Source organism: Ahaetulla prasina, chromosome 6 (genome assembly GCF_028640845.1).
Source record: "Ahaetulla prasina isolate Xishuangbanna chromosome 6, ASM2864084v1, whole genome shotgun sequence".
Taxonomy (NCBI): Eukaryota; Metazoa; Chordata; class Lepidosauria; order Squamata; family Colubridae; genus Ahaetulla; species Ahaetulla prasina.
The window spans coordinates 43,611,823-43,629,321 of NC_080544.1; the positions used below are offsets into that span (position 1 = coordinate 43,611,823).

Genomic DNA, 17,499 nt, shown 5'->3' on the forward strand with positions numbered 1-17,499 from the left:
TTGTTTGAGAGTGTGCGGATATAATCCGTATTATACATAGAGGACATACATGCAAATTTAAAAAAAATATATGAATAAACACATACATTTGGAATTAAGAACAGAGAAAGGAGGAAAAAAGTGGTAGGTTAACTGATTCATCTAACTTAAGTTTAAAAGATTCTAACAAGCTAAAACAGTTGATAGGGTTAGGGTTAGAAAAAAATAATATGAAGTTATTTACTTGAAATAAATTATTTAGATATCTATTTTTGAAAAGCACATATTTCCACTGAAGTCCCTCTCATATTAATTACTCTGACAGAAAGGAATTCCACATATTTAGATTTAGACCATAAAATATAATCCCAGTGTTAACAGAAGTGGAATTTCAAATGCAGTAGATAAACTTACACGTATTTGATGAGTAGACTTGTATTTTTCAGGTACCGACAATTCTCCAACAGATTTGATTATAGCAACGGCTTTGCTGTCATCTGGAAAATCTGAGCTGGTGCTATACAACCCATTTTCGTCACTATCAGGCATTTCTTCTTCTTCTTCACTATAACTTTCATCAGAGTTGCCATTTAAAGGAAATTCGCTGCTTTCTTCTTTTTTTGGCTCATCTAATTGGAACAGTTCTGAGAGCATGTAATTTGCTGAAGCAATAATCTTATTTGAAATAAAGACAGAAATAAGAATTCAAAGGGTCTCCCGGCACTAGATTTTTTTTACAAATATCTTAAAAATGGATTTAAAGGTAAAATTGTAGTTAAAACATGCTTATTTTAAATAGTAGAATAGTCATTAACTTCACTTATAACACTAAAAGTTATTTTGGCAGTATGTGAATAAGTTTTCAACCCAAAATTTCCCAGAAAGGACATGGTGCCAGTATTTTAACTGTTATAATTGAAAAGGCAAATTGAATTAACTTAAACTGTGCTTTTGTCCAGGTTCAAATATAAGTCAGATACAACAAATTCCAGATACTTTAAACCACATGAAGAGAATGTATACAGCCGAAGTTCATTGAAGTGGCTTAGCATTATGTGCAATCTAGAATTCAGTGAGGTTGCATAAACATGAAGGGTCTTCCACTGTAATTGGAGATCAAATATATACTTAATTTTAACCAGTTTACAATACATAAAATGTTTTCACTAGGTGTTATGGAAACAAGAATATACAGATTTAATTCTTACCTGAGGATGCCTGCCCTTGTCCAATAATTTTACGCAGTTAAGGAGTAAAGTTCTAATAGTACCATAATATTTCCGGTTTTGAGTTTTTTTCAACATCATATTGCATGCAACTCTAAGCAAAAATAAGGGAACAAAAAAGAAGCAAAAGTTTGCACATTTCAAATATCTACTGAAATTTTATTTTAAATGTGTATCAGAAAAGAATGTATTGTAAATATTTTAATGACAACAAAATGCTGATGTCATTGAAAACAATCTTTTCTTACATGCTTTAAATTAATAACACACATTGCCCCCCCCCTTTTGTCTTAGAAGGCAACTGTTAAAAATCTTATAAAGATTATGAGATATTTCACTCTCTGATAAACAGTTTGCCAGGGCTGGCTTTGGTTCTAATGGACCCACAACTGCTCCTTTTGGCTAAAGCAAGCTAAAGTTGCCATAATGTTTCCTTTGCCATCAAAAGAGAAAATAATGAAACTGAACACCCTCTCAAAAGACATTGTGTATCCTTATGGTACAAACCAGCATGAGATATAAAATGATTTTTTTCAGATCAACTTCTTCAAGTACCTAGATGATTACAAAATTAAAATAAAATCCAACATTGTGTTTTCTAATTTTCTTATACACAAGTTAGCACTTTTACTAATATTAGTATTTCAACACTGGAATCAAATACTGCAACAAACCATTTAATAAACCATTCAAAATACTTATAGGGTAGGATAGGTTGCTATACTGACAGTATGTTATCATTATAATTATATAACAATTTGCTCAAACAAAATATTTTGTTTTTCCTTGCATTCTTGCCTCCTACAATATAAAACCCAATACCAGATTCCACTTAATTACTTTTTTAAAAGTTAAGTGGTGCATCAAAAGTGCCTAAAGGATTAACATTTTACATAGCCACTAGGATTAACATTTAACTTTTGGTAAAGGTTTTGAGTGTACATATATTAAAAAAAGGTCACCCTACCCTTCTTTTATATATTCTTGAATCCTCATGATATATAGAATAACTTACTTGTAGAGAAGAATTGCTACCGGCATTGTGAAAGGGTTTTGGTATTTATCTTCTGTTTCTTCACATAGGGTAGTGAGATCATACAACTTCACTATATCACTTCCACTTGCTGAAAGGAAAAATGTTTTCCATCAGTTTGTCTGATAAAATTAGAAGTCCAAAGAATAAAAAGCCAGAATTGTTGGTAATTCTATATAGTATTTAGAATATAAAGCTAATGACTGAGATTTATTCTGCTTTCAGTTTACCTAACCATTATTATGGGGTCAAGCTCTTCCGACCAACACAGAAAACTGAAAAATTTGAAACTTTCTTCCTGTTCGGTTATGTGCATGTTATATATAAAGGTATTAGACATATGAACCGTGGTGGCACAGTGGTTAGAATGCAGTATTGCAGGCTAATTCTGATTACTGCCAGGAGTTCGAATCTCACCAGGCTCAAGGCCTTCCATTCTTCTGAGATCAATAAAATGAGGACCTAGCTTGTTGATTCTGTAAACTGCTTAACAGGGCTTTAAAGCACTGTGAAGCCGTATATAAATCTAAATGCTATTGCTATTACTCCCTTTCCCTGGAAGCCTGAAAGCTCACAAGATCACAGTAGTGGCAAACACAAACTTAATAACACAAAATACTATCTCCTTATGTTGGTGTAAATCAGGGCTGCTTAAATCCAGCCCACAGGCCGGCCTGAAAATATCAAAGGACCACCCCACAGTGCCTCTGGTGGCTAAAACAGGCTGCGTGCACCCACTCACCCACCCCATGCCTCATTTTCACCCTCCTTGGCCTCCTGCAACACTCTTCTGGCCAAAAACAGTCCGAAAAGCAGCCCAAAAAATAGGTCGAAAGCAGCCCTAAAACAGCTGGCAAAGTGCTGCAGGAAGCTATGGAGGGTAAAAATGAGGCACAGGGGTTTGCACGTGAACCCCCACGCCCCATTTTGGCTGGCAAGGTGCTACAGGAGGAATCTGTCCCGCCCACCTGCCCCACAGAAAATTACAATGATGATCCGGCCCTCGAAGAAATCCCGTTTGACACCCTTGGTGTAAATGAAGAGAGACATTCTATGGGTTGTCAATAGAGCCAGTGATTAGAAACTTTTGGGAAAGAGATTACTATTTCACTATCTTCTTCATTCTTCATACAGAGGAATTATTGAGTCTGTCATTTGCACCTCTATAACTGTCTGGTTCGGTTCTGCAACCCAACAAGAAAAACACAGACTTCAGAGGATAATTAGAACTGCAGAAAAAATAATTGCTACCAACTTGCCTTCCATTGAGGACCTGTATACTGCATGAATCAAGAAGAGGGCCGTGAAAATATTTGCAGATCCCTCGCATCCTGGACATAAACTGTTTCAACTCCTACCCTCAAAACGACGCTATAGAACACTGCACACCCGAAGGCCATCACTCTGCTAAACAAATAATTCCCTCAACACTGTCAGACTATTTACTGAATCTGCACTACTATTAATCGTTTCATAGTTCCCATCGCCAATCTCTTTCCACTTATGACTGTATGACTATAACTTGTTGCTGGCAATCCTTATGATTTATATTGATATATTGATCATCAATTGTGTTGTAAATGTTGTACCTTGATGAACGTATCTTTTCTTTTATGTACACTGAGAGCATATGCACCAAGACAAATTCCTTGTGTGTCCAATCACACTTGGCCAATAAAAAATTCTATTCTATTCTATTCTATTCTATTCTATTCTATTCATTTTCTAAGAACTGTGAGCCTTCTGTACCATATTTAATTCCAAGTCACAACCATATTGCAAATCGCCCTTTCAAAAACATTTTTTTTAAAAAAAAACTATCGGTCAGGGGGAAGTTTACCTTTAAACAGCCAGTATGTATGTCCTTCTTTTGTACAATTTGATTTCAGAAAAGATAAAATATTTTGAGCAATATCTTTTATTACTTTAGTAGAGAAATTGGAATTCTCCAAATTGGGTATATCTTCTGTCTTAATCATTTCATATTTCTGCAACAAAAATGGAAGAATTTTTAGAACTGAAAAAAAAAACCTATCTGGAGTATTTCTTGCAAAAGTTTCATTATACAGGTAGTCCTCTTTTAGCAACTGTTTGAAACTATGGTGGATGCATCCAAAGCTACTTACACCTTGGTCCTGAAGTTACGGTCTCTGAAGTGCCCCTGCAGTAATTTGCCCTTACAACCAACCAGAGGGATGCTGCAGTGCTTCCCCTAAAGTTGGTGGGGACTTTGAGGGGTGGGTGTGGCCTGGGGAGTCTCCGAAGGTGGAGAAGACCTTGGGAATCCAGGGACAAGCAAGGGTCTCCACCAAAGGCACTCCATACTCCATTTAATGACCAGTGGGTTGTTTAATTGCTGCATCAGGAAGAGCAGGAGGTGGTGGTTATTAAGCAAGGCTGTCTAGCTTAACAGCTGTCAGTCACAATGGGCAGGCTCCACTAGGGTCGTAAATTGAGGACTCCCTGTAAAGCTGAAAAGCTTGCACAACTTTTTGTGATATATAACAAAGAATTCACATTTATTAACACGTATAAATGTAAGTTCTTGTGTACTGCTGAAAGTACAGAACTGCTTACAAATAAAACGTGCTTACAAAAACATTCACAATGAAGTGTTTGATGCCTTTCATTTTCTTCAACTAGTGTGTCCTTCAGTAACCAGCTAAGCTAGCTAAGAACTTCAAAAGTTACATTAGAACTTTATATGTAGGGGATACCACATTGGATAAAATCATAGCAAAAGTATACTTTAAGCTTCTGACTTATTCTTTTGCTGATTGAGATTAAGAAAGGAAAACTTACCTGAACAATTCCATTGACATGAAAACACATAACAAGTTCTGGAACATTGCAGATCAAGTTGTCCAACCAATAATCAATTCCTGTTAGCACATTAATTGGCTTATTGTTATCCCTTAAAGTAAAAATACTGCAATGTTATTTCAATAAAATAATAGGACTCATTAAAAATATAAATAGAAGTGTTGATTTCAAATTAAATACTAAATTAATACAATATAAACCTATGAATATTAGCTATCAGGACTAATAGGAAAATGGAAACATTTGCAACAGTGGTTTTGAATAATGACCATTTTTATAATTTTATTCTGTTATGTAGGAGAAACTTTTCAACTTAAGAAGCAACTTTAAGGTTGTCCTTTAAAACCAAGTAATTGGAAGATCGTAAAAATTAAATAATTAATTGCAAGTGAAGTACAGAGGCCAAAAATGGAACATATACAGAATACAACCCAGAATATAAGAGAGTTTGACCTATCAATATTTTATATATTTTAAATCCTTCATATTTAATATATTAACAATATTGAATAGGTACTTTTCTTTGCCAAATAGGCAAAACATAGATTAGACTTTTTGAAGGCTCGTCATCCATTGGAACTACTTAAGCTTAGTTCATATTGAATAAGGAATTCATTTTTGAAGTGACTTTTTAGCAACAAGTTATAAGTAAAAAACAACAGTAGCATTTTTCAACAGGAAGCTATCTAATTTAATTCACTTAATTCACCTGAGACGCAAGCTGACAGCAGGGTATCTTCCTCCTCCAAATATAGGCATATTTGAACCTACCAACATGTGAATATCTTCAAATGTCCATAAGATGTTCCTAACGAAGTCATTTTTAAGACCCTTTAAATTTGAAGAACATACCATGTATAAACATTTATTCTCTTTATTATAAAAGAAAATGTAGCATAGCTTTGCAGACTTAAAAGAAAGCAAGGTGCACAAAGAGCAAATAAACCGTAATGCATGGTAGCTATTCTAGACTTTCACAATAAAAAATCAAGATTGCAGGTGCCACAAAACAATTGATAAAAATGATTTTTCCCCTCAGCTGCACTGTAAATCAAACTGAGCAAGGGGTTTTCCTCAGGTCAAATTCCATATAAAATCATACCTGACTGCTTTCCCCGTCACTGAACAAAGTAGTTAGGTTTTGTTCTTTGGGGGCTGAGGCCACATGCCCCACTACATATGAGGATTCAAGAGGCACACTTCCCTGTGAAAAGCACAAGGGCATAAGTGATTCTACTGTTGAAATGATATAAACTCTGCTTTTAATAAAGTACCAATTTTGCACACTGGATAATCTATCTGTGAAGGCTTCTTTCACTTAGCATACATATTTTGGTTCTTTTCAACCAATACCTTTGAACAGTCCATCGTGAAAATTGTTTATAAACAACTCCTTGTTTAGTCTTTGCAATTTCTTTGTTCATATAATAAGTCTTATCCAGAAAATATGATTCTACGTACTTCTACATACAATTCAAGCAAGATTATTTATAGGCTAGTCTTCAATATGTACTTAACAGGTACTGAAATGTTTTGCAATAATAAAATTATAAATGTTCCCAATGGATGACAAAACGTTTGCTTGCATTTATATTATAGTCTTCAGTTTTATTAACTGTTTTTCATTCTCACAACTTCTGAGCCCAATTATGGAAAAACAAACCCTGGTTTCTCTTTTAAGGCTAGCTCTCATTTTCAGAACAAGAACTACATTTGCACAAAGGAATGACTTTGCTTTCCTGGTTCTAGTAATCTCATTCTATGCTACATTGATCAGACCCCACCTGAAGTATCATATATCCTGTTTAAGAACCAGACTTGGAACCATCTGAACTTAAAAAGGGGGTCATCATTGACAGTTAAATCCTAGGAAGAGAGAGATTATATGAACTCTCAGAGTCTCGGGAAGAACATACTACAAATCAGAGCAGTATTGACAATTACTTAGGGAGGTATGGGACTCTTCTTCATTGAATATGTTGAAGTTGAACTTGGCCGGTTATCCAATTTTGTATTTTATTTCTGGATTCCTCCACTAGGAAGCAATCCCTTCCAACTTTGAGTCTATGACTTCCTATGTGTGTCTTTCTCTATTCTGTGACCTTGATACAGAGGGAATTTTCTCAAATGCAGGTAGTTGTCAGGATAAAATGGCAATTTGGATGGGATTTCCATTGCTAAGAGATGCAACATAATGTGAGCACATCATTTAACAGTCGTAATCTCAAAATGGATGGGTTGCTAAACAGAAACGGCAGGAGTTCCAGATAAGGAGCACAAGAGTGCTGTAGAGGGTTGGGAGAAGTTTGGGATAGACCAAAACACAGATTTCTCCTTTTTTGGATACTTGGGACTCTGGAACATTTTACACCAGAATTTCTGTAACGATGGACCATAAAGAGACAGGAAAATTTATGGAACAAATTCAAGAACATATGAAGAACAGGAATATACTTGAAGAGCACCTTATATCATCAGCAAAAGTAACGATTATATAGCAGAGGCTTGACACTTTTTTCCTAACAATATACAAAGATTAAATTACAGATTTTCCTTATTAACAGGATTGCCTAAAGCAAAGTAATAACAATTAAACCTGGCCTGACATAAATAAGGACATAAGGTATTATATAGGCTTTAAGCAATCTATTTTTTGAAGTTTCTTTTCCGTTCTACATTCAGAGCTTAAAACAGGGAAGAAAACCATATCAAACCAGAAAAGAGCATAATTTAAGTATTTTTCTCAAACAAGCTTTTTTACTTTCTATATGACTAGGAAGCTCACAAATATTCATGTTACCTGTAGCTCTTTATAATCTCTTCTGAAACACAATCAAAGCAAATCAAAAAGCACAATTAGTCTAATTTATATTGGATTTATACTTAAGCTCATGTACATTAATGACTTGGACATCCTGAACACTATCTAGTGAGCATTAACACACTCATTTGTAAGATGTATTTTGCTCCCATCTACTTATAAAAAAAGGGCAGGAAGCAGCAATTTTTCCCTGCTGCTCAACAGTCACCAGACATTGGCAATGGGGGCTATAAGAAACAACTGCTACTATCAAGTTAGAAAGGACACAATATTTACCTGATTAGAAGCACTTGCATCTTCAGAAAGGGAGGAAGGCATTTCAAAAGGAGCTGGCCAAGAAACCCTGCTAGGGTCATCCGTTTCATCTTCCGTTGTCTCTTCTTGATTTTGCTCTTTGGAACCAGGAACAGGTTGAGCAGCTTCATCACCATTGATACTGACAAGAAAGAAACTGAAAATGTTAATTAAACCATTTTCACAAAACATTACATTTTAATATTGTTATTTTTAATAACATCCTAATAGTTACAACATGAACATAAAGAACTTTTTGTAATGTATTTTTTATCACATAGCGCAGCATGGTTTCAACAGAAGAGAATGTAAGTATTACATTTTTCAATCAGCCACTTTTGTTTTTATCTATATAAAACTAAAGTTCTCAAGATAGTAGCTATATTCCAAGCAACTACAACATAATAGATTTATCATTTTTAAATGGGAGTCTATCATACTTAAAAACTTAGCCTTAGTTTTACAATGCCATATTTCTTTCCAAGGATAATCCTTAAGTTTATAAAAGTCTTTGTAGTTTAACACAATGTCCAGCTACCAAGGGAGCACAGGCAGAAAGGATAATGGAAAAATATCATTGGTGTACTAGATAAGGGATGAGTAAATAGTATGTGAATATATGGTGTCCATGTTTTGTCTTGGTGCATTTTGATGTGACAAACATTGTGTGTGTGTGCTGTCTTTTTGTGGAGATTATTCTATTTGCTATAGAGCAAATAGCATAATATAGAGCATCTATTTACTTTCCCTGAAACACTCTTTTGGCATAATTTGTACAGGTCAAATATGTATAATTTGGGATTCCCCCTTGTCTCTGCTTTGGACCCAGTTTCCTGAAGAAGTTACCTGTCCCTGGGTCTCATCATTTTGCTTCTGATAATTAAATATTAGACCTGAAAAGTAATATATTTTCTCAAGCATGCAATTTGCTGCCATTCAGCCACATGGATTCATCATTACAAAAGTATAAACTTATGAGCCTATCTTTGTAGCAATATGCAAACTCTTAAGACAGTCTGTTAATTAAATTTCAATAGGTACTTTAGTACTCCAGTACTCACTGGAGAAGAGCCTAATGCTGGGAAAGATTGAGGGCAAAAGAAGAATGGGATGACAGAGAATGAGGTGGCTAGATGGAGTCACAGAAGCAGTAGGCGTGAGCTTAAATGGGTTCCAGAGGATGGTAGAGGATAGGAAGGCCTGGAGGAACGTTGTCCATGGGGTCGCGATGGGTCGGACATGACTTTGCAACAAGGTACTTTAGAAAAATATTAAATAGAAATCATACATTTTTGGTACTACATCTGGATTCAAGTACTACATGTTCATGGAAACTTTAATCCAAAGGAGAACCTTTTGGAATGACATTCCATGAGAAATGAGGGACTGTAAAATCAGGAGGGAAAATCACCTTGCATGCACTCTTCTTTTTTCAGTCAATGTTCAGAAACAAAAGAAATATAATGTTGCTGAAGTTTTGAAATGACAAGTTTTACTTAGGATGCAGAGACAGTGTAGGTTAAACACAAAGGAACAATTTTAACAAAATTACAAAAAAACAAAACAAAACCCAAAAGGTACCTGTAATATAAAAATTTGGAAAGTATAGCTTTGTGGTACCAATGTTCTTTGCTCTTCTTTTTTCGTTGCCACTTCTGATCTATTAATCTCTGATAGAATTCTTTCAACCATGTCCAATCTCCAGTCTAAATGACAAACAAAAATGTATTCAAAAAGGTAAATAATAATTACCTTATTAATGGTTTTAAAAAAAGATAAAGATTCCCTTGAGTTAAACATAGTTCTGGTTGCTACACTGACATATGCAGTTTTCTTGACCACAGTATATAAATACATAGAGCCTAGTATTCAGACAGCACATCTATTTCTGAAATACAGGTAACTCCTTGATTTACAATAATTCACTTAGTGACCATTTGAGGTTACAACGGCACTGAAAAAAAGTGACCATTTTTCACACTTACAACCGTTGCAACATTTCCATGGTCACGTAATCAAAATTCAGAGGCTTGAAAACTGATTCATTTATGATAGTTGCAGTGTCCTGGGGTCTTCCGACAAATAAAGTCAATGAGGAAGCCATATTCACTTAACAACCATGTTGCAAACTTAACAATTACAGTTATTAAGTGTGGCAAGAAAGGTCATAAAATGGAGCAGAATTCACTTAACAAATGTCTCGCTTAACAACAGAAATTATGAGCTCAATTGTGGTCATAAGTCAAGGACTGCCTGTAAAAGATTCAAAATGAGTAGTTTTCCATCTCTCCCCCCCTCCACCTTTTTAAAAACTTTTTTGCTTTAGTTTACAGTCCTGAAATTCACATCTGTTAAGAGATCTGTTCATTTGGTGTTAAGGAGAGGCTCACTGAAATGTATGTACCCTTAGCCTACGAATTACCTCTTTAATTATACATTAGAAAGGCTGGCCAATGCGAGTTTTAGGAAATAAAGCCTAATTTATTGTTCAAAATTGGACAATTTATTTTATTTAGTAATCATCTATTTTAGTGTTTTTTCCTACTTTATCTAATAGTGTCTCCAGCTGTGGAAGTTATATATTATGATAACAACACACATTATGTAAAACAACTTGAGCCTTTGAATTCTTTCAACTGCTTCATCAAAATTCTAAAAAAAAAGAAGATGCATGCCTTTCATCAAAATGTATTGATAGATGTTGCACAGAATTAAACTAGAATTGGTTGCCAACATCCTAACCTGAGGACCACAAATTGTTTTACTGTCCCAACTCTCCTGGAAAGAATCATAAGTGTTTCTGATATTATCATTGAAGGATAAATAGCAACACTGTAAACTAAATAAAATATTACAAAATATATTGTGATCACCTGTGATGATCTCATAAAGAGTTCTTGAATATCTAAATCATCCAAGAGAAGCGTTCTCCCAATTCGATGTACTGCCATGCTGACATGCGATTTGCTGTAAGGTATCTTAAGGAGCTTTTTAATATTCTGCAAAATAACAGAGAATAAGAATAAGAAAACATGGTGTTTTTAAGGAATTAGGCAGATTGGCAACTCAGAACTTTCCTCACAGATAAACTTGAAAGGAATCATAAAAGACAAAGGAATCAGTGTTAGAGCATAATTATTGATATTAGTAAACACCATCAGAATTTTGAAAGCCTTTTTGGTGAAATTTGAAAATAGTTCAGATATTCAACAAAATCTCTGTGAATTATGATTAAGAAAGCTGCTTTACGGTTTGGTGTAACATTGAATTAGCACCCCACATTTCCTATAAACTTGAAATCGTAAATCAGAAATGTTGGTTTCAAAAACTATGTTTTATACTAAACGTAAGTTAGCAGAATGTTGTCCAAATTACCGTAACAAATTGTGGATATTTCTGTAATCCTACCAGTAGCATTGCTGTAACTAAAAATATTAAGCAGAGGGAAAGTGAAAAGCTGTAAACCATGGCTTATCTAAATAGTATGCAGTTAAATATTACGACTTGCAAAAATTCCCATGTGGAAGTAGGAGTAAGCTAGAAGTATGGACAGAAATGTATTAATGTACTTTATAATATTTGGATTTGGTTTTGGTTTTTATTTGTAATAGTCCTGGTTAATATTACAGCAAGGGGGGTCACTGAGGTCCAGAAATTTTTTGAAATGTTAATTCCAGCCCTTCATGTGGCTTGATCTCAATGACTTACATCCCTGTCCCACTCTAAAATAGCACCCACATTTCTTTTTCACTCAGGAATCACCCACTCCTATTTTAGGAACTAATAACCCAAACACATATATTACTTTGATCTGGCCTTATAAAACGCATAAAATGAAAGACATATTCCTGGTCTGGAAAAGGTAAAAACATGTGTTTGTGAAGACAGTGTGCTAAACTGCATAATCAGCACCTACTGTTTTTAGCCATCTCCAATTGGAAACAGTCGAAGTGTATAGTACAAAGTCATTAGCCTGGCATGTTTATATAGCTAATAGGATTTTTTTTAAATTGCTATTAAAAACATTACAAAAAATAATGAATTATGCAAATATGAGAAAATACTGAGAACTCTCAAAGGTTTAAGGAATATTTTAATTTCAGGAATGGAACAAACCATAGGATTTCTATACAACTAGTGGCCAGGACGCAATATTTCTCCATCACAGCATCTATCTGTGAGAGCTATGAAGCAATCTGCTCTTAGCGGTGAGACTTGCCTGAACATTGACTGTCTTCTGGAAGTTGGTCAAGACCGATCTCTACAAAATTTTAGATCATCCTCTTCTCTATAATACCTTATCTCCCCACTCAAAACAAAACATATACCAAAGGTTCGTGAACTACTGAATGTAGCAGAAGAAATTCCAAACTCTGAATGGGAAATTAATACATTTCCCCATTTTAACTCATAAAAGTTTGATTGGACCTAAGTCACTTCTCTGAATAGAAAGGTATTGTCACAGATTTTTTTTATGTAAACACAGGTTAGTGGGCTGCAAACTCCAGGAGAGCCAACACAATCCCACCTAGCCTCTAGGCAACATACCAACATACACTCACAGTTCACTATATACTTTTCTCCTAGTCTATTACAGCTTCTGCTACTCCGCTACTACTTCTCTTTTGAGCCCTATTTATTGAGAACATTAATAGTAAATTTGCCTTATGCTGCTTCAAGGCTCCTTTAGTTCCCCAAATAAACACAAAGCATCTTTTCTCTCACACCCACAGCACAATTCCAACATCACAACATTCTGCTGCCTATCTGCTCAGCTTTTACATTGCTAGGCTGACTAGAGAGAGGTCTTAAAGTGACATGACACCAACAGCTGGATGCTGGCATTTTGCAGGCAGCCTGTCCTCTCACATTCCTTTGCAATGCAACCCATCACATTTGAATTAGATTTTGCCAATTATCCTATTGAAAGACAACCCTATTCTTCTAAAATATGACTAACTCAATATTAAAAACTGTAAGTATTTAATGCTGATAAATAGTAGCAGCAATTGTTAGTGTGCACATGAATAAAATCAGTATTGATATATCAACATAATATCAATAAAAATTGACAATAAACACTAAAATAACAATACAAATATATAATGTGGAATATAAATGTAATAAATATAATATATAAATGCAATTTATCATGAAACTCTCCCCCTTTAAAGTAGTAAGATCAATTAAATAGTCTAGCAAGTTTGGATTATATACTATGTTATGTTACTTAAGAATATACATACATACCTCAGAATCAGATACAACATCCACATCATTTCCAACTGAGTCGATAAAATCATATGCCATGCCAAAACTATTTTAAATAAAGATATGAAATTAATCAAGTATTGCATTTATTTTTCAAAATGAATGTACTAACTTTTTATTATTTCAGTTTTGTATCCCATCTTTTCATCTCCTAGGCATTCAAAGCAGCTAACAGATTTTTTAAAATTGAAACCTACTTAAAAACTGGTTTTAAAATCACCATAATCTAATTCAAAAAGCCTGGCTAGAAAGGGAATTATCCTTTTCTAAAATCAAAAAAGAAAGAACTGCTGAAGGATTGCATTTCATAGTATTTAATCAATGCATAGCTTTCAAATGTAATCCAAATTATATATCTAAACAACATTGTAAATCATTTAAATATCAGGAGATTAGACCATTGCTTTCTTCTGACCTCTTGGCAGAAAGGATGTGTAGGGAGATGCTAAGAAACCCATCATTACCACTCATTCAGTTGTAAGCAAAAAAAAAAGCGAACCACAATCTACCATTATTATTGCTATTTGGGGGCAATATGCTGACTCTGTAAACTGCATAGAAGGGCTGTAAAGCACTGTGAAGTGGTATATAAGTCTAAGTGCTATTGCTATTGATTTTTAGAGGAAGAGATCTTGTTCCTTTTCCTGAGAAAATTGTTTTTTTAAAACTCAGTATTATTGCCATTATTTTTCCTCAGAAAAAAAACAAAAATGTATAGGTACTCATCAAACTACAACCAAAATTGAGTCCACAATTACGTTTATAAAGCAGGTCACCATTTGACTAAACTCAATTTTAAGACTTTTGCAGAAATTGTTTGCTTTAGGGCACTTTTTGCTAGAAACTGAAAGTAAAAGCTGGTTTCTGGCAAAAACGTTGTAAATCGTGGTCATGTGATTGCTTAGTGCTGCAAGCAGCTGTAAATGCGTGCCTTTGTTACCAAGTACCAGAAATGTGGTCATGTCACATCAAAACTTTGAAACCGGGTCACAAATCCCATTTCTGGGGTCCGTTGTAACTTCAAAAGGTCACTAAACAACTGGTCCTAAGTCAAAGACTACTTGAATGCATTTCTCTCCTGAACAAAATGTATTAACTACATATAAAACACATTTTATCGGTCATCAAAGAAAAATGGAAGTAGAAAATTAAAATAAAAAAGATTCAGATAGTTCTTGATGTATGATCACAATTGAACTCCAAATTTCTGTTGCTAAGCAAGGTAGGTATTAAATGAGTTTTGCTACATTTTGCACCTTTTTTGTCATCTTTGTTAAGCAAATCTCTGCAGTTGCTAAGTGAATCATGTGGTTGTTAAGTGAATCTGACTTCCCCATTGACTTTGTTTGTTGGAAGCCAGCTGGAAAGGCTACAAATAGTGAATATATGACCCTGGGACAGTGCAACTATCATAAATACATGCCAATTGCCAAGCGCCCAAATTTTGATCATGTACTGGGATGCCACTATGGTCGCAAGTATGAAAACTGGTCATAAATCACTTTTCAATGCCCTTGTAACTTCTGTTACTAAACAATATAGATTGTAAACAAATATATTGGTAGGACTATCTATATATGCTTAATTATTATAATGAACACAGGGATAGGATGGGAGAGAGGGAGAACAGATTAGAACTGTATCATTCTGTACTTATACTGTAGGCCAGACTTCCATCAAATTTTTGCAGAGAACACAACTATTCCTTTCTAACCCTATTCACTACTCTGGTTTATTCCCACACAAAAAACACACTGGCCCACACATCAAAATAAGATTAGCTTCAGATCAGAATTTCAGTAGGTAGATTTAAGATTAATGAATAAAAACTAAAAAAAAAGCCATGGAAGATTATTTCAATATATGATTACTGTGGCAAGATGTACAGATGGAAAGATTCAAAACTACCCATTATGGAGGAATGGTTGATGAAGTTGACTGGTTTTGCCGAAATAGATAAATGTTATTTATTTGTATCCTGCCTTTATTATTTTTACAAATAACTCAAGGTAACGAACATATCCAGGACACCTCTTATTTTCCATACAACAACAATCCTGTGAGGTTAGTTGGGCTGAGAACAACAGGCCCAAGTCACCCAGCTGGTTTTCATGACTAAGATGGGACTAGATCTTACAATATCCTGCTTTCTAGCCTGGTACCTTAAACACTAAACCAAACTGGCTTATTAGATATTTATCATATTTGATAAAATGAATTTGTAATTTATGGTTTTGATTATTAGATTATAGAAGGAAGTGTAATATGATGTAACGTTAGAGAGATTAAAATATATTTATACTTATAACTGTTGTGAAGAATATCAGAAGCCACTTCTTTATATCTTTTTTCTTCCTTTTCTATTTTTCTTCAGGTTTTGTCTTTCCACTTTTTGCTTTATCTTTGTTTTTAATGCTTATTTTATATTATTTTGTGTTAGTTTTTATTTTGCTTATAAGTTTTAATAAAAAATATATACAAAAAAAGAAGAATGTTGGTAGATATAGTACATTTGGGCTACAAAATGTGAGACAGTCATTAGATAACAGAGATACAGTACAGAAAAATATTTGCTATACCATCTAACAGTCATCTGAATTTTTACAGCCCAAATTAGGAAGCCCTAAGTATACTCCTCCCAGAAACTGTAGTTACCTCATAGATTTCCTTGCTGTCTCTAAATTACATTATTTCAAGGGTTCCTACTGTGTTTCCCCGAAAATAAGACCCTGTCTTACATTTTTTTGAACCCTGAAATAAGCGCTTGGCCTTATCGCCGTGGGCTTATTATCAGGGGATGTCTTATTTTGGGGGAAACACAGTATGCACTGCCTCCATAATATTCTGACCTAGTTCCACACTATTGCTTCTTCCACAGTTTCCATCTTCTCTAGTCAATTTTCCTTTCAAATCACCATTTCATAAAATAAATTTTGGATTATAATTAATTGGTTCTTAAATCTGCAATTTTATTGGGACCTAAATCTACCCAATGCAATTATATGTCTGTTTTCTCCAACAGCTTTCCATTTGCTGAAAATATTAAGTTTCTAACAACACACATACACGTATGTATATATGTATACACACACACATACGTATTTATGTGTTGTGTGTATAAATGAATGAATTAATGAATTGGTGAAAATTTCTTTAGATCCTGTATTTTACCTTCTACACAATCAAATTTATCTGTAGATCATAACTCACAAACTGTCTTTTAACAAACTTGAGATTATTTTGACTAAAATAGGGATAAAAAAGATTCTCAATATTTACCTTGAAAATGGTTTGCTTTTCTTGCTGTTGCCAAGAATAGTTGCCCCTGCTGGTCCCAGTTTTGCACTTTCACGCAACCAGTTAGCAGGTGGAAGTTTTAGATCAGTCTTTTCTTGAAGGCGGGAAAATGCTGCTTGGGGTGGTGCAGATGAATATTTTACCACAGCGCTGCTCTTTATTTCATTGCCACCAAGCAACAGCATACCGGTAGATCCCTAAATTGCATATAAAAAACAAAGAATTACAAAATTCAACTGCACATACTCTGTACACTCATTTGATCACATTCAAAAGAAATCATGAAAAAGAATAATCAAAAATAACTATTCAGTTTTGATATGTCAATGGAGATTTCTAGTCATCCAGTCATTGTTGTCCCTAAAATGCTTTTTCAAGGGGCAACTGGACTTTGTTTTTTTCTGGAAGACATTCTGCTTCTCACCCAAGAAGCTTCTTCAGTTTTGATATGTGACAACTAAGCCTATCAGCAGTTCGTGTAACAGAGTTCATCCCAAGGGGTAATGAGGAAGTTCATGTGCATCCTCAATACCAACTGAGGAATAAATACATTTCTACTTCTGTCACAAAAAAAGGAAGACTAGCAAATGCATTGAAGCAGTTTTGATGCCCCTCTACAACAGCAAGGTAGAATAGAATAGCCGGAAGGGACCTTGGAGGTCTTCTAGTCCAGCCCTCTGTTCAAGCTTGAGACCCTATAGAATTTGAGACAAGTGACTGTCCAAGTGACTCTTCTTAAAAACCTGCAGTGATGG

The 17,499-nt window shown here is 34.5% G+C and overlaps 1 protein-coding gene across 4 annotated transcripts in view; it reads right to left on the bottom strand.

Annotated features, from left to right (window-relative positions):
- Window positions 1–17,499, bottom strand: part of EDRF1 (erythroid differentiation regulatory factor 1) — a 33,290-nt gene that overhangs the window by 14,823 nt on the left and 968 nt on the right. For 3 of the 4 annotated variants that reach the window (XM_058188383.1, XM_058188385.1, XM_058188382.1), the window contains exons 2-13: window positions 16,727–16,941; window positions 13,427–13,493; window positions 11,050–11,175; window positions 9,758–9,882; window positions 8,159–8,318; window positions 6,164–6,265; window positions 5,771–5,892; window positions 5,041–5,152; window positions 4,079–4,226; window positions 2,221–2,329; window positions 1,188–1,299; window positions 394–654 (exon numbers count right to left, since the gene is read on the bottom strand). In XM_058188383.1, the coding sequence (XP_058044366.1) occupies window positions 394–654; window positions 1,188–1,299; window positions 2,221–2,329; window positions 4,079–4,226; window positions 5,041–5,152; window positions 5,771–5,892; window positions 6,164–6,265; window positions 8,159–8,318; window positions 9,758–9,882; window positions 11,050–11,175; window positions 13,427–13,493; window positions 16,727–16,941 (1,659 nt within the window). The remainder of the gene's footprint in view (window positions 1–393; window positions 655–1,187; window positions 1,300–2,220; window positions 2,330–4,078; window positions 4,227–5,040; window positions 5,153–5,770; window positions 5,893–6,163; window positions 6,266–8,158; window positions 8,319–9,757; window positions 9,883–11,049; window positions 11,176–13,426; window positions 13,494–16,726; window positions 16,942–17,499) is intronic. The other variant, XM_058188384.1, reaches the window with a different exon arrangement.